Source organism: Squalius cephalus (assembly GCF_949319135.1).
Source record: "Squalius cephalus genome assembly, chromosome: 21".
NCBI classification, from domain to species: Eukaryota; Metazoa; Chordata; class Actinopteri; order Cypriniformes; family Leuciscidae; genus Squalius; species Squalius cephalus.
Genome location: NC_137142.1, coordinates 31,527,970 through 31,545,737, shown reverse-complemented (window position 1 = coordinate 31,545,737; position 17,768 = coordinate 31,527,970). Strand labels below are relative to the sequence as shown.

Here is a 17,768-nt window from a genome sequence, read left to right as displayed (position 1 = left end):
AAAATGTGCACCAACTAAAGCTTTTACACCTAAATATGTGAATAGCACGTCTGATAAAATTTATGAAAATAATAAAAAAAAAATTTAAAGAAAGGTTTTAGAAAAGGTTATTCTACAAGGAGCGGGTCGCCCCCTGAAGGCGCCTATGTTGACATCACATGACCAGCTGTGTCCTGCAATATCCAGTTCTGGGTCAGTTACTCTAAAAAGTAATTCAGTACTAGTTTCAACAGAGTAATTATATTACTGTACTAATTACTGTCTCTAAAAAATTACTTATTACTTTCTAAATCCCATATCAACGTCCTCAACCAGTTGAACCATACAAGGATAGATATGAAACTGTTCTTTTAATTCTTTCAACAACAAATGTATATATATATATATATATATATATATATATATATATATATATATATATATATATATTGCATAAACAGACCAAAATATATAAAGGAAGGGTCCATTAAACTTAATCCACTACTGCTTTATATAGAATTATTTTATAGTCTGTAGAGTTTTCAATGCAATTACCTCAGCAGTAACTGTGTAATTTAATTACAGAAAAATTAAGAGTAATCGCTTCCTTTACTTTTTAATGGAAAATAATTACATTACAGTAATTAATTACTTATAAGTAATGAGTTACACTCAACACTGCTAATACCAGTACTAATACTACTTTATAACAGTTAGTGATCAAGGTGCTTTACAAAGCATTGACATAAAATAAAATTCAAATAAATCAAGCAAACTAAAAACATTACACAGAATTGCACCGTGAAATGTTTCCATTCAACACTTAAAACACATAAACACATCAGAAAGTGTGAAGAGAACAGAAAATGGCTCTTTTGCAATATTTATTCAAACCTGGAAATACTAAACTAAAATTGTAAAGACATGAAAACTTTTAGCCTTTTCAAACTACGGTAAATTCTTTATAATATCTGTGTTTATTAGTGGCGCTTGCATTACTATTGTTCATAGCGTTCTGATAAAACTCCTAACTCTAAATATTAAACTTGGCCACACTGCTTGTGTGTGATAAATGACATGTGAAATCGTGTAGTTTGCTGAGGAGAGGGGTGCTGATGCTTTTCTTATCTATAAGACTCTCTCAAAAAATAACCACGAAAAAAGGAAACCTGATTTTAAGGAGCCATATGGAGTGATACGAATATCATAGTAACCACACACAACACCATAGCATCATAGTAACACTCTAGGGTCTGTTTATAAATGATTTAACGCTCCAGTTGTCCCAAAGCCCAGCCATATGCTACTTTAAATATTACCATAGTGATCAGAATCATGTAATTAATTCATTTTCACAAATAAAGGACCTTTTGTAATCTCCTCTCAGTGATTTCAGAAATGACACTTTAAATCAATCAAGCACTCACACATGGTTTATTTGAATCTTACACTGACATTTTATTATTAATTTCTCTGAATCTATTGATATAACATAGGGTGACCAATGACCATACATGCCAATCAAATCAGGACAGCCTCTGATATGCTCTGATAGTTATCAGTTTTGCAAGTCAAGTTTAGTCACCTTTATTTATATAGCACTTTTACAATGCAGATTGTTTCAAAGCAGCTTTACAGTGCTATCAGGAAAATAATGCAGCATAATTTGTTTTGGCTGAACAGCAGCTCTAGAAGAAAATAGTGTCATTGTCCAGCCTAAGTAAGTTCAGCGTTGATTCATTTCCATTGTAAAAATCACTACTTATTAATTTAGTTATTTTATCTATACAGTAGCTCTGGAGAAAACTGCGATGTCATCGCCCAGTTCAGTTCAGTTCTCATCCAACTGTGTCAGTGCAGTCAAATCAATAATATTGTTGAATATTTGCACCTGAAATATCCTGTTCAGACAGTGATCAACAAGCGAAAATGACCTAAGCTGGACTCAAACCCAGGTCGTCTGCATATAAACACCACCAAACTAGTCACCCTAATTGAAATCTGAGAAATACAGCATAAAGCTTGAGTATGAAAGTCTAAAATGTTGATTAAATGTGATTATTATATTCTATAATTTATAAAAAAAAATTACAGGATGGAACATTGCAATTTAAAAACAGAGTAAAAAAGTGAACAAAAGACTTGCTGAAGACTACATTAAGTAGCAAGGATTGGTTTTATGTGGTATGTTGTTCCCTTAAAGGACTCCGAGCAGTTTGAGAGCCACAGAGATGGAGAGCAGCATGACTCCGAACAGCCCGATGTATCCGTATGCACCACGCATCCTCTTAGCAGGATCTGAAACAGAGAAACAACTCTGATGAAGAGGGATAAAACTCATATAATGTTCGAAAGAACCAGGGGTATTCAACTAAAGTTCCAAGAGGTCCAGACAACACTTTTTTGGAACAGTTATACATTTCCATCAAGGCAGCCGCAATACTTTATAAACGGAAAATTCCTAAACACTCAAAATAGTCTTCAAAGATGGGAATCTTGGGCCTGAGAACCAAAACAGTGATGTCCAAGAATGTTTTTTACCAATATTTACCAAAAAAAGTATATATTTCTCCCAACTGGATATGAATATAAAAAGGTTAGATCAGATGTTTTATATTTATCTATTGTTATTTATTTATTTTTTACATTTAGACACTTATGTGTATGGCACATAGAAGGCTTTGGGACTGAGAAAACACAGGTGGACCATTTTTATATTTTGCTCAAAGTAATAAACTACTAAAAACAAACAACGTACATAATCTAATAATCAAAGCTCTCATCATGAGCACAAAACAAAGTTAACTAGTAATTTCAAAGTTTTTTGTCTACCCTTGCTATCTCCAAATAAATTTCCAAATTATAACATTGTTTATTATGAAATGCTCTTGATATGCTGATTAATAATGCTAAATGTATTGGGGGAAAAAACTAAATGTCTAAAGACATTGTCACAAACCTTTGTTTAGTTAAACGGTCAGAGTCTGTATGACAGATAAAAATAATTCTATTTGTTGCATTCTCATTTTCTGCAGCATTTTTGCAGAATTATCTATTTTTCTGATCACCGTGTTTCTGCTACTGTTGTTAAATTAACGACGTCATCTGCAGCTCTTAATGTGATGCTTAATGTCTTAATGTGTACCACGTAACTGACCTAAACACTGAAATATATACTGGTGTAACCTCCAAAAAGTTTGCAGACACAGACTTCATTGTTTTGTGTAACAGATTTACAAAAACACTTTTCTTCTAAATAGAAATTAAATGTATTTAGGCTCTAACAGTCAGTTTTATTTAACTTTAATTTGGCATCTTGCAAACATGTACAGTGATTCAAAATGCATGAATATACATGTCATTTAAAACTACAATTTAATGCACAAATAAAAGTTATGCTTTTCACATTTGTACTCTGATTCAGAAACAGATGTGAATGTGCTTTTGCATTTGCGATAACATCTGAGAATTGCTACAGGCTTCTATATGTGCATTGTAAAGACTTACCACCCGTGTAGTAACCCCAGGCATAAGAGAATTTGCTCGTAACCCAGATGACTCCTAACACCGAGGCAACAAGCTGATATGGGAGATAAAACATGCAAGATAAAGAGAAGTGAACTGGGTGAGAGGGTTTTCATGAGAGAAGGAGAGCACATGAAAAGAGACTAAATGAACATGATTTACAGTGCACTTTTTACACACTTCCTTCTGCTACATCCTTGATAAAGGTCAAGTGTTTTGATCAAAGGCATAATTATGATAGATTATAAACCCTTGTGGAGTTTAAACAAACAACATTTCAGTTACAAGCCCAATTCAGTGTGAATTTAAAGTGACTACCTTCACTTTAAACTGGATTTGAATTGGAATAGCAGGAAGAGGAATTTCCTGAATTACGAATAAACTCACAAACAAATCTTTCAACAAAACATGATTCATTTAGACTAATTCTGCCTATTTCTTCTCTGATATGCAAGTTTTTACTGCTTTAAACTGAGTTCAATACTGTCAACACAATAACCTCATCAAAACAGATTTAACAAAATGCCCACCAGACTGTTTGAGATGACATAAAAATTTGAGGTATTCTGCAACATTAATGTTCTTCACAACTTCTTTAAAATGTATTAATGTATTTTTTATGTCATGTCATGTTTCAGGAAATACCCCATGTGCTATATGATAACATTTTATAAGTAATTTAAACTGAACACATTAAATGCAATATTCAAAATCACATTTACAGCAGTTGTATGGGTTTCTGTGAATTTGCATTCTCAATGGCACACATTTCTGATACTCACAGGATACTCTAATGCAGCAATAGTCTGGAAGACCAGCCACTGTGGATACACCTCCAGTGTGTTCTGGTGCGCTCTCTGAATGCAGTTGAAAATTGGCTCCTTATCGCTGTACATGGTGGGATACTGTACACAAAACACGAGCGCAGAAAAACACATTAAACCGAAGCATCTGTCATAAAACATGCAGAAATCAGAAATCAAAGTTAACTACGCATCAGTATCTTTTTGGCCAATCTAATAGTATGCATTGCATGCGAAGCCTTATCGTACCTTTATCCCATACTTCTTTCTTGCAGAACCAACTTGTAGCGCGAGATAGGATAACATGACAAAACTATACAAATATGTAAAAATCGCATAGCCAAAGTTGGCCGGAAGCAAGTTCTCAATCGCCATTTTCCAATGCAATAGTCAGGACCAGTCTCCTTTTATATTTGAAGTGGGGAAAAAATGCTCTATCACGCAGCTCACGTAACCGTGATTATTTGTGTTAAAGGCGAGTGCCCTTGGAGAACAAGGTAAATCTCGCGATAAAACGCGAGCTCTTGAGAGAGACAATTTAATATAACGATACTTATGAATTTATAAATAAAAATAAAACACGACAAAAAAAACACTATATATGAAAGTATTTCCTAATCACAGTCTTAAATTATTCAAGTCTTAATCTGTAACGTTACTCAAGTGTGATAAAATAAATACTTAAATGTGTTTTATGGATGTTTTCTTATTCTGAAAGAAGAATAAACAAAAATCTCACTAAAGTAAAAAAAAAATTAAAATAAATAAACAAACTTTATTATGTCTATGGATTTCCCAAGTGGTGCTTCTCGAATTTTCCATATCCCTGATGACGTCAGTGGGTTTCGTTTGAAAAAACGGTCTCTCTCTCTGCACACGAGCCACTTCACGCTGAACCACTCGCGAGAAATCATCGACGGTTGATACAGCTACCCAGATCCTTTGTTTCGAGAAATTGCCCTTTCACTGAAAAGGACACATACGAGGGAATAAACATTTGTTTATTTCACAGCTTTTTGTGTTGGAGTTCAAATTCTCTCAGTTTTGAACTCGTTCGAGGCGAATCGCGTGATATAACGTTACCTAACTCAAAGAGTTTTCCTCAGAGTCTTACTGTTGGATCAAGTCATTTTGACGGTAAGTTACAGCTAAATGTTGCTTATAGTATATCTATTTAATTAATGATATTTATCCAAAGCACCTTAAACAAAAAAAAACCGTTATATATCTACTGTCCCCACTGAATTAGCAATACAGTAACCGTTAACAGTAAACATTAGATGGTGAACGACTCATTACCGGAACAGATTGATTAATATATGGATTGTGACATTTGGATTCTGTCAAAGTGGTATGAAATTTGATTTGAAAGAAACAAGTGAAAATTTCTTACGGAATGTTCTAGATTCGCGATTGTGTAATTTGATTGACAGGAGGGGGCGGAGACATCACATGACCTACTTTCAGTTCCAGAACATTCTCATTCGACGTTGCTCATTACTGATTTTTTTGTTATCGTCGTCAACATTTTATTAGAAAATAAATGTTAGCCAGGTTCGCAATTCTTGTTTCATTTTGTTGAGTTGAATGGTTTTAGAGAGGCGATTTTGGAGATTTTATTTTTGTAATTCCATATATCAGAAATTGCTGTAAACAGCCTTAAAAATAAAATCACCTTCTTTTTTTGCTATATAAACCAGGTAAACGATATTTAAACAAGCCACTCTGTAAAAACCTTCAGAATATATATATATATATATATATTATATAATTTTTAATGAATTAACCCTGATTAGTTTGGTGCAGCCTTTAAATACTTTTTTTTATTTTTTTATTTACATGCATCAAGGTTCTCGCATCATAAAAACATGAAAAAGCAGGGAATTTCAAAATTGTGATTTCCAGGTTGGGAAAAAAATCATGGTTCCAGGTGAACCAAATTCACATGCAGATTTATGCAAAATTGAGCATTAATGGATGCATTCATCACTGAATGTGAACTGACTGATTTAACTGTTTGTGTTTGTAGGTTTGATCATGAAGCAGGAAGCCAGCCCTAGGCGTGAGCGTGTGAAGTCCATCTTTGATCAGGAAGCTCCATCGGGTCGCAGCTCCTCCCGCTCCAGCATCAGCAGTGACAGCGACAGCTCGTACTCCAGCAGCAGAGGAAGCCGTTCCTCTCGCAGGTCACGGAGCTCATCCTCCGACAGTGACTCTTCCTCACGCTCGCGTTCCCGATCCCGTTCCCGCTCTCATCCGCGCTGCTCGGGCCGCTCACGCTGCCGCCACACACACCATTCTCCTCCTCGCCGCTACCGTGCTCGCTCTCGCTCATACAGCCCTGCTCCCCAGGGTTCCTCCCGCAGACGCTACCGTCGCCACAGTCCTTCTCCATCTCCCTACAGCTACTCCAGACGCTCCAGGCGTTCCCGTTCCCGATCCCGCTCTCGCAGCCGTTCTCCAGTCTACTGGAGGGGAAGTAGGTTTGTGGGGCGATACCGGTGCCGTTTCTCCCGCTCACCCTACAACCCCAGAGCAAACAGAAGCCGGTCTCGCAGTCCTGAACGCTCTGCCATCCGCCTGAGCCGTGAGGGTAAGATCAGCTTCACATCTTTTTAATATTATGCTACATGGAAGACAAAAGCAGGATTAGAATATTTTTAGCAAGCTCTTTTCCATACATAACTGTCCATGGTCGCCACAGCTGTTAATAACCTAAATATCAGTACTGTTCCATCATTTAGTTTTAGAATGGATGACCTTTTAAAAGAATAATGGTAGTAATAATACAAATATATATCTTTTTTTATTTTTTATTCTGTATACTTTTGTATAATAGTAATAATTATTATAATTATATACATTTATAATCTGTTATTTTTTATTATCTATTATATAATATAAAAAAATATATATATAATGCTAATTGGCATCCTAAAATCTCCCACAGAGAAGAAGTATCTGTTGGATGTCGCCAAAGCAAATGCTGCCAGGATTCTGGGAGTGCAGAACTTGGAGCTGCCAGCTAGTCTGAAGGAGGAGGAGAAGAGGAGATCATCTTCAGATAAAGAGGAAAGGTTGAGGGCTGACCTGGCACCACAGAAGACACTGGCACAGGTGAGCCTCAACACACACACGACTGCACATGTTACTAACACACACACACACACAGTGTTTGTTAGAATTCTGTAATGTTGCATGAACGTCCCGAACGGAATTCCAGCTAATTTCTCCAGTAAGATATTCATCTGTACTTTGTTAAATCTGATCTTGGGACGTTGACTAACCCATTGAAACGCGTCTGTTTAAACTGTGATTGCGCGCTGTACTTCCCCAACCTGGGTCACCATGTAATCTGTCTCCTCAGACATGAATGATTTTGCCTGATGGATTTAATGGAATGATGAACAGCTCATGTCCGGATTAGGTAACGGTACACGTTAAAGAGTATGTACTACTGTGCGTGAGTGTGTGAGTGTATGTGTGTGAATGAATGAGCTCATGGCTATTATTCCTCTCACTGTATTGAGGAGCTGCATTTAGCTTCAATTGCATTGTTTTTATATCGTTTCTGTTCCTGTAGAGCTGAAACTCCTCCACCCTTTGGACAAAGAGGGAGGTCACATGACTTGAATGACACCAGCTTTAAGTCTTATATGCACAACTGCGAAGGTTAAGTAACCGTGTATGATGTCAGCGGTAGCCTTGTGTTGAATAAAAACAGACCAATTGCATTAATTGACCTCACATAGAGCTGAGCCACTTTCAGCCACCATACAACACATGTACAAAAAGTTTGTGGTCAGTAGAAGGTTTTTTGTCTTTGAAATTAGCAAGGATGCATTACATTGATCAGTAGTGACAGCAAAGACATTTATAATGTTACAAAAGATTTCTAATTCAAGTAATTGCTTGTAATTTTCTATTCATCATAGAATCTTGAAAAAATGCATCACAGTTTCCACAAAAATATTAAGCAGCACAACATTGATGATAACCAGAAATGTTTCTTGAGCACCTAATCATCACAGGAATAAGTTACATTTTAAAGTATATTAGAATAGAAAGCAATTATTTTAAAATTGTAGTAATATTTCACAATATATATTTTTTTATTAAAATAAACGTAGCTTTATTTTCAAAAACATTTCAAAAATCGTACCGACCCCAAACTTTTGTCCAGAAGTGTATTTTACCGCTATTAGAACTACAGGAAATGACTTATCTGTTGATGGTTGAACTGGGTTGTCATTTTCCAGAATCTTCCTCTGTTCACTGTGCGTGAAGACCAGACAGAGCTCATTCTACGATGATGGATGGGGGTTTGGAAATATATACTCTCATCATTTAATCATTTTTTGGCTTTGTTCATAAGCAGCAAAAATCCAAATTATTATTATTTCTTTGACCGATTCAGAGCCGTTTAGTGGCTTGTATAATGCAAAAAGTGTAGTAATAAATCAATTTTTTACAAAGGCATAAATGTGTAAAATTTTACTTTTACTTTTTGTTAGCTTTTCGGTTTGATTAATTCAGGGTTTTTTTTGTATTTATTAACATGAAGTGTGAATAAATTTGCATTACTTGTAAAATGACTATGCAGATTTCTGAAACATTCATTGGACATGGGTGCAGTGTGAACAAAGCCTTGTGTGTAGATTTTCATTTTTGCTTGTAAAAATACTATTGAAAATGTAAACGGGTGTTACGCCATGATGAATGGTGTTTTTGATGTCAGACTGAATAGAAGGGCAGCACTGGCATTACAGTCTCTTCAGTTTGCTGCTTTTGCATGACTTGAGCCCAGGGTGACGTCTCATTTAGAACAGAAAATCATGTGACACTGAAGTGAGGTTTATATCAAGACAACAGTGTGGTCAATATCCTTTTCCCTTTTTCTTTGCCTTTAGGTAAACGGTGTTGCCAATGATGATGGTGAGGCAGAGACTTCTCAGACATCACCCAAGATGAAGCCAATTACCTTCAGCCTCAATGTAAGTTCATGAAACCTCAGACAAAAATGATGATTGTTAGAACATACTGAAATATTAAAGTTGATCATACCTCTTTATATTCACAGAATGCCGTTGCCAAACCTTCTAACAGCCCGACGCTTCATGACAGTAAGGTAACATCAAGAGCTGACAGTGTGGCGGACAGGAAGCCATATGGACAGTGGGTCCCCTTCGGCAAATACTCTTCTAAAAATAAGCACTGAGATTCAACAGTGGTGTAAAAAGACTGTAAATATTGTAAATAGTTTGCGTAGTGAACACTTGGGTCGGGGTGGGTAAGTTGGGACTCGGGAGCATCTGAATTCATCATAAATGTTTTCTTTCAGATATAAAGTTGGTTTTATTGGAAGAAGGCAAGATGTCAAACAGGTGGGAAATATTGTACATATTGGTGTTTTTGTGCTGTACTGTGGATGTTTCTGAATAAAGAATGCAAAAAAATTCCTGGTTTGCACTTTTTGTTTTGTTTTTTCTCTCCAGAAATTTTACCTTAGGTTATGAATGACTTTCCAATTTAGTTGAAAGTTACAGTTCAAAAACAATACACTCCTGACATGTAAAGTAGAGATGCATTTTGACAAACCACTAGATTAATGTCACCTGGTACAGTATTTACAGAATTGCTCACTTGCTTTTAGCACAAAGTTAAGATCCATAATATAGATAAAAAATGCAGGGTAAGTGACTTGGACAAAACTTAGAACATGTCTGGAGTCATTTTACACCAAAATTTAAATATGTATTATACATGATTTATTTATAAGAACATGAAGGCTATTGTAAAGCTTGATATTGATTTAAAGCACATTTCGAATGATTTTCTAAATTGTCAAAAAATAATTTATATATTCTGGTGTGAAAGGTGACCTGTACATATTTTCGTAGGATTAACTCCCAGTTAAACATTCTTAGTATCTTAATGTTTGCAATATGAAGAGGGTATTTTGCTAGAAGAGAATGAGATCTAATCCATGAAAACAACCTGATCTTCATGTTCTGAACTCTGGGTGGCGCTGTTGCACTTGCACATTAGTTGTTGATGAGGCCTGCAGACATCAAAACATCCAAGTTTTCCCAAAATTTTTTTTACAGTAGTTATTACAAATCAGAATAACATTACATAATTGCTGATGAAATAAGAGTAAAACAATGTTAGACTGTTCCCAAAAAAAATCAGTAGTCAACGATAGCTAAATGGGTCATTCTATGAAAATGTCCATTTTTCTGTCCCTAGCCTTTACAGAAATATTACACTTAAAAAACACGTTAGGGTTACAATTTCTTTACATTTTAAAATAAAACAATATGTTATTTGAACAATTACACCTTCTTGAGCCATCAATGTGGCAATATTTGATTTTATTAATTATATAGAATTTCAAGCACCACAGAAGTGCCCGTCCCCACAGTCATGTACAGAGGGAAAATGCTTTATTTTGGGGTCAATAACAGATTTTTACACCATTTAAAATACAATAATGTATACATAACTTTCAAATATATTATGTAAATGATATATATAAAAAAAATGCAGAATAAATATTATAACATTTATAATGAAAGTAGTGGTCCCCTGGAGTTGTGTCACTGGTGTTATCGTTAAACAAAAATCTCTTATTTTGAAATAAAAATCACACTGATGACATCACTTGACTTCCTTCTTCCAATTTCCTGAATATCTACGAAGAAAAGCCCATGGCAGATCCACTGGCTCTTTTCAGTTATCAGAAATCTTCTCATTTATCTCATGATTTCATATGAAGCTTTTAGTTGAAGTCACTGGTATGACCTACTTTACTGTTATGTAATTGTAAAAAATTAAAAAATAGAATACAAATGGATTAAACTACTTAATTTAGTTAGTATACACTCTAAAATATGCTGGGTTGTTTTAACCCAACTTTGGGTCAAATATGGACAAACCCAAATGTTGGGTTAAAAATGTAATGTAAAAATCTAACCCAATGGTTGGGTTTGTCCATATTTGACCCAAAGTTGGGTTGAAACAAGCCAGCAGTTTTTAGAGTGTACCATGATTGACAACATGTGGTTTGTTACCTTGCAGCAGCCATTTTGTAAAATTAATTTTTCATGAAAATTGTCACTGGTGTTACTGTCACTGGTGTCACCTTTCTTATGGGTAACACCAGTGACTTCCATTTATAGATAAACTTTATTGTGTCACTGGTGTTATGTCTTTTTTTTCTGTCACATTAATGCAATGTCACATGTGACATAGTAATAATGTTACATCCATTTAATTCTGCTAAACTCAAAAGTTAAGATTTAAAGGATTGCATCATTACGTGATTTTAACTGGTTTTCAAATATGTTCATTGTTATAGCAAATAGATGGTAGCGCAGATGAACTAACCTCATTCAAGCACACTTTTAACAAACCAGATTAAAATAAATAAAACAATCTCCTTATTTGTTGCATTATTATTATTTTTCGCTAACTCTGTCTACATGTGCTGAAAAAAAATGTGAAATAATATTTCATAAAAACCTTTAATATTGCCAAAGAAGTAAGGTAACACCAGTGACAAAAAAATGGTACATGCGGTCTTTAAATAAATGTACAAAAAATATAAAAAATCATTAAGCTGTCATTTATGCGTATTCATAAAGTCAAAGGGTAATCTAATAATGTGGTGTAAGTTTAAATGTTAGAAAAAGAAATCAATTTTAAGACATCTTGCCATACCAAAAGTGGACGTTTCTGTAGAATGACCCAAATATGCATGACAGAAAACTAAATGACTGAGTCAAAACAAGTTGTTAGACTAGACTAGAGCATCCCAAGTAGACCAACAGCAACTTTCGGCACAATTAAAACAATCACCGCTTGGTGACACTAATAGCACAGAAAACATCGGCCTGTTGTTTTTATCCTTAAACTGTCAAATCAAGTCGTTCAATCAAACTGTCATTCGCTGGCACAGAAAGAGTATTTGATGTGTGCCGACATGTTGTCTCGAGACCGAGGAATACTCCTCCTCAACACAGTTAATGAGCTGGAATGTTCTCTCGCTCATTCCCACCCACACTCTTCCCTCAGGTGATTGGTGGTTTAAATTAATGATTTTAGTCTGATAGATTGCGGTGTAAAAAGACTTCTGTACATGATCCAGTAGTTGTATTCAGCACACCGTGTCTAGAGAAGCTTGGTTTGGCACGGGCACAAGTCAAGGTCTCGGTTTCTCCCCTTGCCGTCTCTGTAGGCCTGTGTGTTTTAGCCTGTTTTCTGAGAGCTCGTGCCAAAACGCCTATTGTTGTGCTGCTCTTTTCAACATGTTCACTCTTGACTCCACATTGCATCTACGCTGAAGACCTGATGATTTTTGTGCGATTGTTCTAGCTTGAACGAAGGAGGGAGGATTGTAAATACCACACACCTTTCATCTTATGCCTAAACTGATGGTGATAAAAAGGTTTAGTTATTACCTCTCAAGTCTCTTCTGTTCCCTAGATGCGAGCATATGCAGGTTTACATGAGCACGTCTGTTTACTCTCCAAGAGAGAATATAAAACATTTCATAAACTCTCTGGCCATGGCGGTGATTATGTGACATTTGTTTGTGCACGAATAAATTGAAGTCAGTGTTGTGCAACTCACCACAGAATCTGATGAAGCATGTTTTGGTGCACAGGAAGAGACATTATCGTTCTGAAGAATCTGTGTCTTTTGTTTTTGCTGTGTGCTGATAAGATCGGAATGAAACATCTCTCAGACATTCACCGACACACGGCGTTCCACAGGTGTCTAGCTAATATATATGCAAATGCAAGAACAAAACAGACTAGTTGGGAATACTTGAAATCGTTGCAAGCAGATTTATGACATGAGAACTGTGAATTTACATTTGAAGTCAACATGGAGTCAAAATCAACACTTTTTTACTTTAGTTAAAGCACTTTAACGCTCTTTATTGTGCATGATTCATCAGTGCACGTTGTTCTAATCTAAAGTTATTTCCAAATGCTGAACTGACTTTTCTTTTCAGCAGTCGCCAATCCCTCTTAATTTCAATCCCTTCCAACAACCTGAATGCATTCTTTTGTAATGGCCACTTTTCCCAATCCAATCAATTCCTGATGGATACAATCAAGTCCTGAACTTTTTTAATGTCCTGTTTCACTTGTAAACACATTGCACCATAAAAGTAAAGTGCAAAGTTAATACATTACAGTATTAATTTAAACATATATTTTGGGATGCACAATATATCAGTATCACATTGTTTATTGAGCAATCTGTTTATTATCATTATATATTGTGCTATTTATTTAATTGTAAATGCTCATTTCCTCTATTTTTATATTTAGATTATCTTTGCCATCATCTAATGCCGTTTGGCGTCGTCGGTAAGATTCTTTAATGGTTTTGAAAGAAGTCTCATTTGCTCACCAAGGCATTTTTTAAAATAGAAAATGCAGTAAAAACAGTAATATTATTAAAAAAATATATAATATAAAAAAAATGACTTTCTATTTAAATATATTTATAAAATGATGTAACTAATAATTTAACACTTTTAAATGTAATTGTTTTGTATTGAACATAAAATTAGCTCTTATTGGAATTACCAATAATTTTAATAACAGTCATGCTAGTTTCTTTGTGCTAAATTCTTTTTTTTTTTTTTTTTTTTTTTACTTCTTGTTATACTGGTTTAAACTCTCTTCACATCCTGATTGCAATCAATAATAGAAGTGGTCTAAATATTTAAAAAAATTACATCTGTTAAAAAAAAAAAAAAAAAAATGTTCGTCCAATCATTGCATTTGGTACGAATACAATGATACGATGGCCTACTTGCCTGTCAACATATGCATTTGCACAACATATGCACAAAAAGCTATCTTTCACAGTTCCTCCTGAACCAAAACAACCAGCTTATGCTTTTCACACCATGTCCTAACCGTAATTACGCCAACCCATGATGTTCTGCCCCGGAGCTCTTCACGTCCTCAGACTCAGATTTATGCGTTTCGCTCAACGCTATCAATGCCCATATGAATCTGCAGCAGTCAGGTGTTACAAGTAGCTCTGTAAGTTGTTATTATTGTAATCTTATGTGCTTTGAGACATGAGGTCGTCTCTCTCGTGATGCTTTGCGCGTTCATGTGTTTTAAAGGAGGAGTGGCTTTAGAGACGCTCTGAAGGGAAGGTGGGATCTCATGCTTTCAACACTAGCTCGGTATTGCTAGCCTCTCTGAAATTGCCTACCCTACCTTTAAGACATTTTAAATCAGCGATGTGGTGTATTTGTGAGTGAAACATGATCAATGAGATGGGGTAAGGTGGGACTTGATGTCCTTCAGGAATTGATTAGATCATGTAAAGCAGTGTCTATCAATACATGATGATCATGATCAACCAAACAGATCAAGGTGTGAATAGCACCACAGTGTTTATGAAAATCACTTATTTATAGATGTCCCTGTATATTAAGCTGTTATAGGAAAAGTATTTTAACATGAAAACACTTACACACTTTAAAATTAAAGGGAATTTTCAGAGCGGCTAGCAATAGCAAGCTAGCTTTGAGAGCATGAGATCCCACCCTTCAGAGCGTCTCCAAAGCCACGCCTCCTTCAAAACACATGAAAAGTGTCACAAGAGGCGCCGTTAAACTACCTCATGTCTCATAGAAGATAACATTACAATAATACTGAACGTAAACAACTTAAAGAGCTCTGATCTGTATCACCTGACTGCTGCAGATTCATTTCAGCATTGATAATGTTGCCATTAAAATGCATAAATTCGAGTCACAAGCTGCAGAGTATAACGTCACGGGTTTCCATCTCTTACAAATTACAGTAGTTCTGGCTGTTTTGGTTCAGGAGGAACTGTAAAAGGCGGCTGCTGTTTGTTTGCGGCTCTCGGTGACTGACGTCTGTCTAAAGGCCCGTTCACACCAAGGACTATAACTATAAAGATAGAGCTGGTAAGTCCCGCCCCCTCCGCTAACCCCACTGGACCTCTAGGTTGAAAAATCGTCAATGCAAGTGAATGTGAGAAAATAATTATTTTCTGGTCCCGTTTGAATTTTGCCATGAATGTGAACATATGTTGTCTGTGGATTTTTAATATAATTTTTCGTGTAAAGAATGCTACAATTTAGCTGGTAGAAGTTTGATACGGTTAGACTTTGTGTGAGAGCACTTTGTGGACTACAGCTCTTCGCTGCTTTCGACGGGAATCTGAAGAAAGAACAGCCCGTTTGGTTTGAATGGTGACATTTGGGTACAAAACACACAGGCATCTCGATCTGTCTCCATAGATTATCGCAGCATTAGCACCGTGATTTGACAAGTGGAGGGAAAATGTGTTATGGGGTGACGTCACATAGGCGACATGTAGTCTTTCTCGTTATGTCTTTTCCACAACTGCTAGCCAAAGAATCATACAATATACTGTCAAACTCGTAACATGAAAAATTATATAAAAAATTCACAGACAACATATGTTCACATTCATGGCACAATTCGAACGGGATCAGAAAATAATTATTTTCTCCCATTCACTTGCATTGACGATTTTTCAACCTAGAGGTCCAGTGGGGTTTTACGGATGGGCGGGACTTACCAGCTCTATAACAATAAAGAAAAATTGTTCTCCATGTTAAAGAATAGCAGAGTTCACACCACAACTATAACGATAAAGATATGAGGAACAATATCGTTGGGATCACTTTCAAAATGGTTTTATTCCAGCTGTCGAACGATAAAACACTGACAGCCAATCAGAATCCACTCGATTTTAATGGGCTCGCGCTTTTAAAATGGCAGACGACATTGTGAAGAAGTTAATCGCCGAGGTCCAGAACAATCCACCACTGTTTGACAAGTTAAGCCCCTTTTCAAGAAAATGGATATGGAAAACAATCGTTCATACCCTCTGAATAAATGGTAAGAAGTGTTACCTCAGGTAATACTGCGGATGAATATGGTTTGTGGCACCTGTGAACATGGAAATCCCCAAATTATGTAATCTGAGCATGTAAGTACAATATATAATGCTGTTGTTTTGACCAATTGGAAACACTGATATTTTTAACGTAATGATGTTACAAAAGTTATCATGATGATTGCCAGTCTGATTTTTATAACTGATATTCTGGCCAAATTTACTAATCAACCAGTGGTCAACATCATTTCAAGACTCACCTACACTAAAGGATTTAGTTCTATAAACTACACCCATTAATAGACACAGAAGGCGACTTGAAAATAAATTCCAACAATAAATTCCATTAATAAATTAATGAAACGACCCTTCACAATAGGCAATGCTTTACAACGAACTCTAGAGAGCTACATATGGGAATTTATCTGTTTTATAAAATTAATATTTATGGATATGATGACTGACAAGACACGCACGGACAAGTGATGCAATTTCCCGCAAAAACCATCCCGAAAGGTCTAAAATATGAACACTTATAATAAGCTTACCATAGTGAATGAGGGTAAGAAAAAAACATGTTGATGTGTTGACTCATTTAAATTTTGTCAATTTTGAAGAAAAGAGTTACATGGTGTTACTTTAATCATATTTTCAAAGCAGAATTGAAAGCATTTGCCAGATGAAGTAATCTAGCATAAGGTTTATTCTCCTCAGTGCTGTCAGCTGTGCCATGATCCTACAGCTGTTCCTGATCACAGATCAGATGTCCCGCTGCCTCAAGGATGGACACGGTTATTATGGATGAAGTAACAATCGGAATACGGATCACTTGATAAGAGATAAAATCAAAGGTGCGCACATACAAAGATCTGTCTGGCTCTTTTCTATTCACACAGATTTCCAGCTATTCCTCACACGTTCTGATGTGCACTTGCAGTTTGCCAACGGGAGACACCACAGGCCTCGAGTCTGGAAAGCCCTGGCACAGTCACAGAGGAGTCCTGATGAACACAGAGAGAACTACAGTTGGGGGGGAAAAAAAGTATATAAAGATGCAGATAAAGAAAGCCATTGTTCGCCACACACAAGACGCCTTTTCATTTCAGTTTGAGAAAAATGGTACATGTAAGCCCTCGCAGGCAAACGGTATTTGATGTTTAATTTGCTTTCTGTGATGCCACGGATGCCAGGCGGTTATTTGCGCTCATCACATGAGTGTAATCTCGCGGCGCCTACACACTGATTTTCTCCCGAAACATCCATCATCAGACAAGTCTGCAAAGGAAACTCATTCAGTATCCATCAATCTCCGGCACACAGACAGGCCTGAAAACCACTGAAATAACTGAATCCGTCTCATCTGCATTTCGCTTAAAAGAATCATTCGATTGATCCTTATATGAAAGTGAAACAGCTCTATAAAGAAGTGGACTAAGGACGTCTATAGCCCTACATAATACCTGGAGGCTGAGGAACAGGTAGTTTTGAGCCAATCACTCTATCACAATTTGAGCCAATCACATCGTG

At 36.0% G+C, this 17,768-nt stretch overlaps 2 protein-coding genes across 2 annotated transcripts; one reads left to right on the top strand and one right to left on the bottom strand.

Annotated features, from left to right (window-relative positions):
• Positions 1 to 578: 578 nt before the first annotated feature.
• mgst3b (microsomal glutathione S-transferase 3b) lies at positions 579 to 5,189 on the bottom strand. The gene is made up of 4 exons (XM_079856339.1): positions 4,557 to 5,189; positions 4,287 to 4,409; positions 3,487 to 3,559; positions 579 to 2,277 (listed from the first exon to the last, which is right to left on the bottom strand). Exons 1-4 carry the CDS (start codon positions 4,680 to 4,682, stop codon positions 2,177 to 2,179), a joined length of 423 nt encoding a protein of 140 aa, XP_079712465.1. The 5' UTR covers positions 4,683 to 5,189; the 3' UTR covers positions 579 to 2,176.
• Positions 5,190 to 5,312: 123 nt separating this feature from the next.
• Positions 5,313 to 9,774, top strand: rsrp1 (arginine/serine-rich protein 1). Its single transcript, XM_079856338.1, has 5 exons — positions 5,313 to 5,444; positions 6,337 to 6,900; positions 7,258 to 7,424; positions 9,218 to 9,301; positions 9,388 to 9,774. Exons 2-5 carry the CDS (start codon positions 6,345 to 6,347, stop codon positions 9,523 to 9,525), a joined length of 945 nt encoding a protein of 314 aa, XP_079712464.1. The 5' UTR covers positions 5,313 to 5,444; positions 6,337 to 6,344; the 3' UTR covers positions 9,526 to 9,774.
• Positions 9,775 to 17,768: the final 7,994 nt, after the last annotated feature.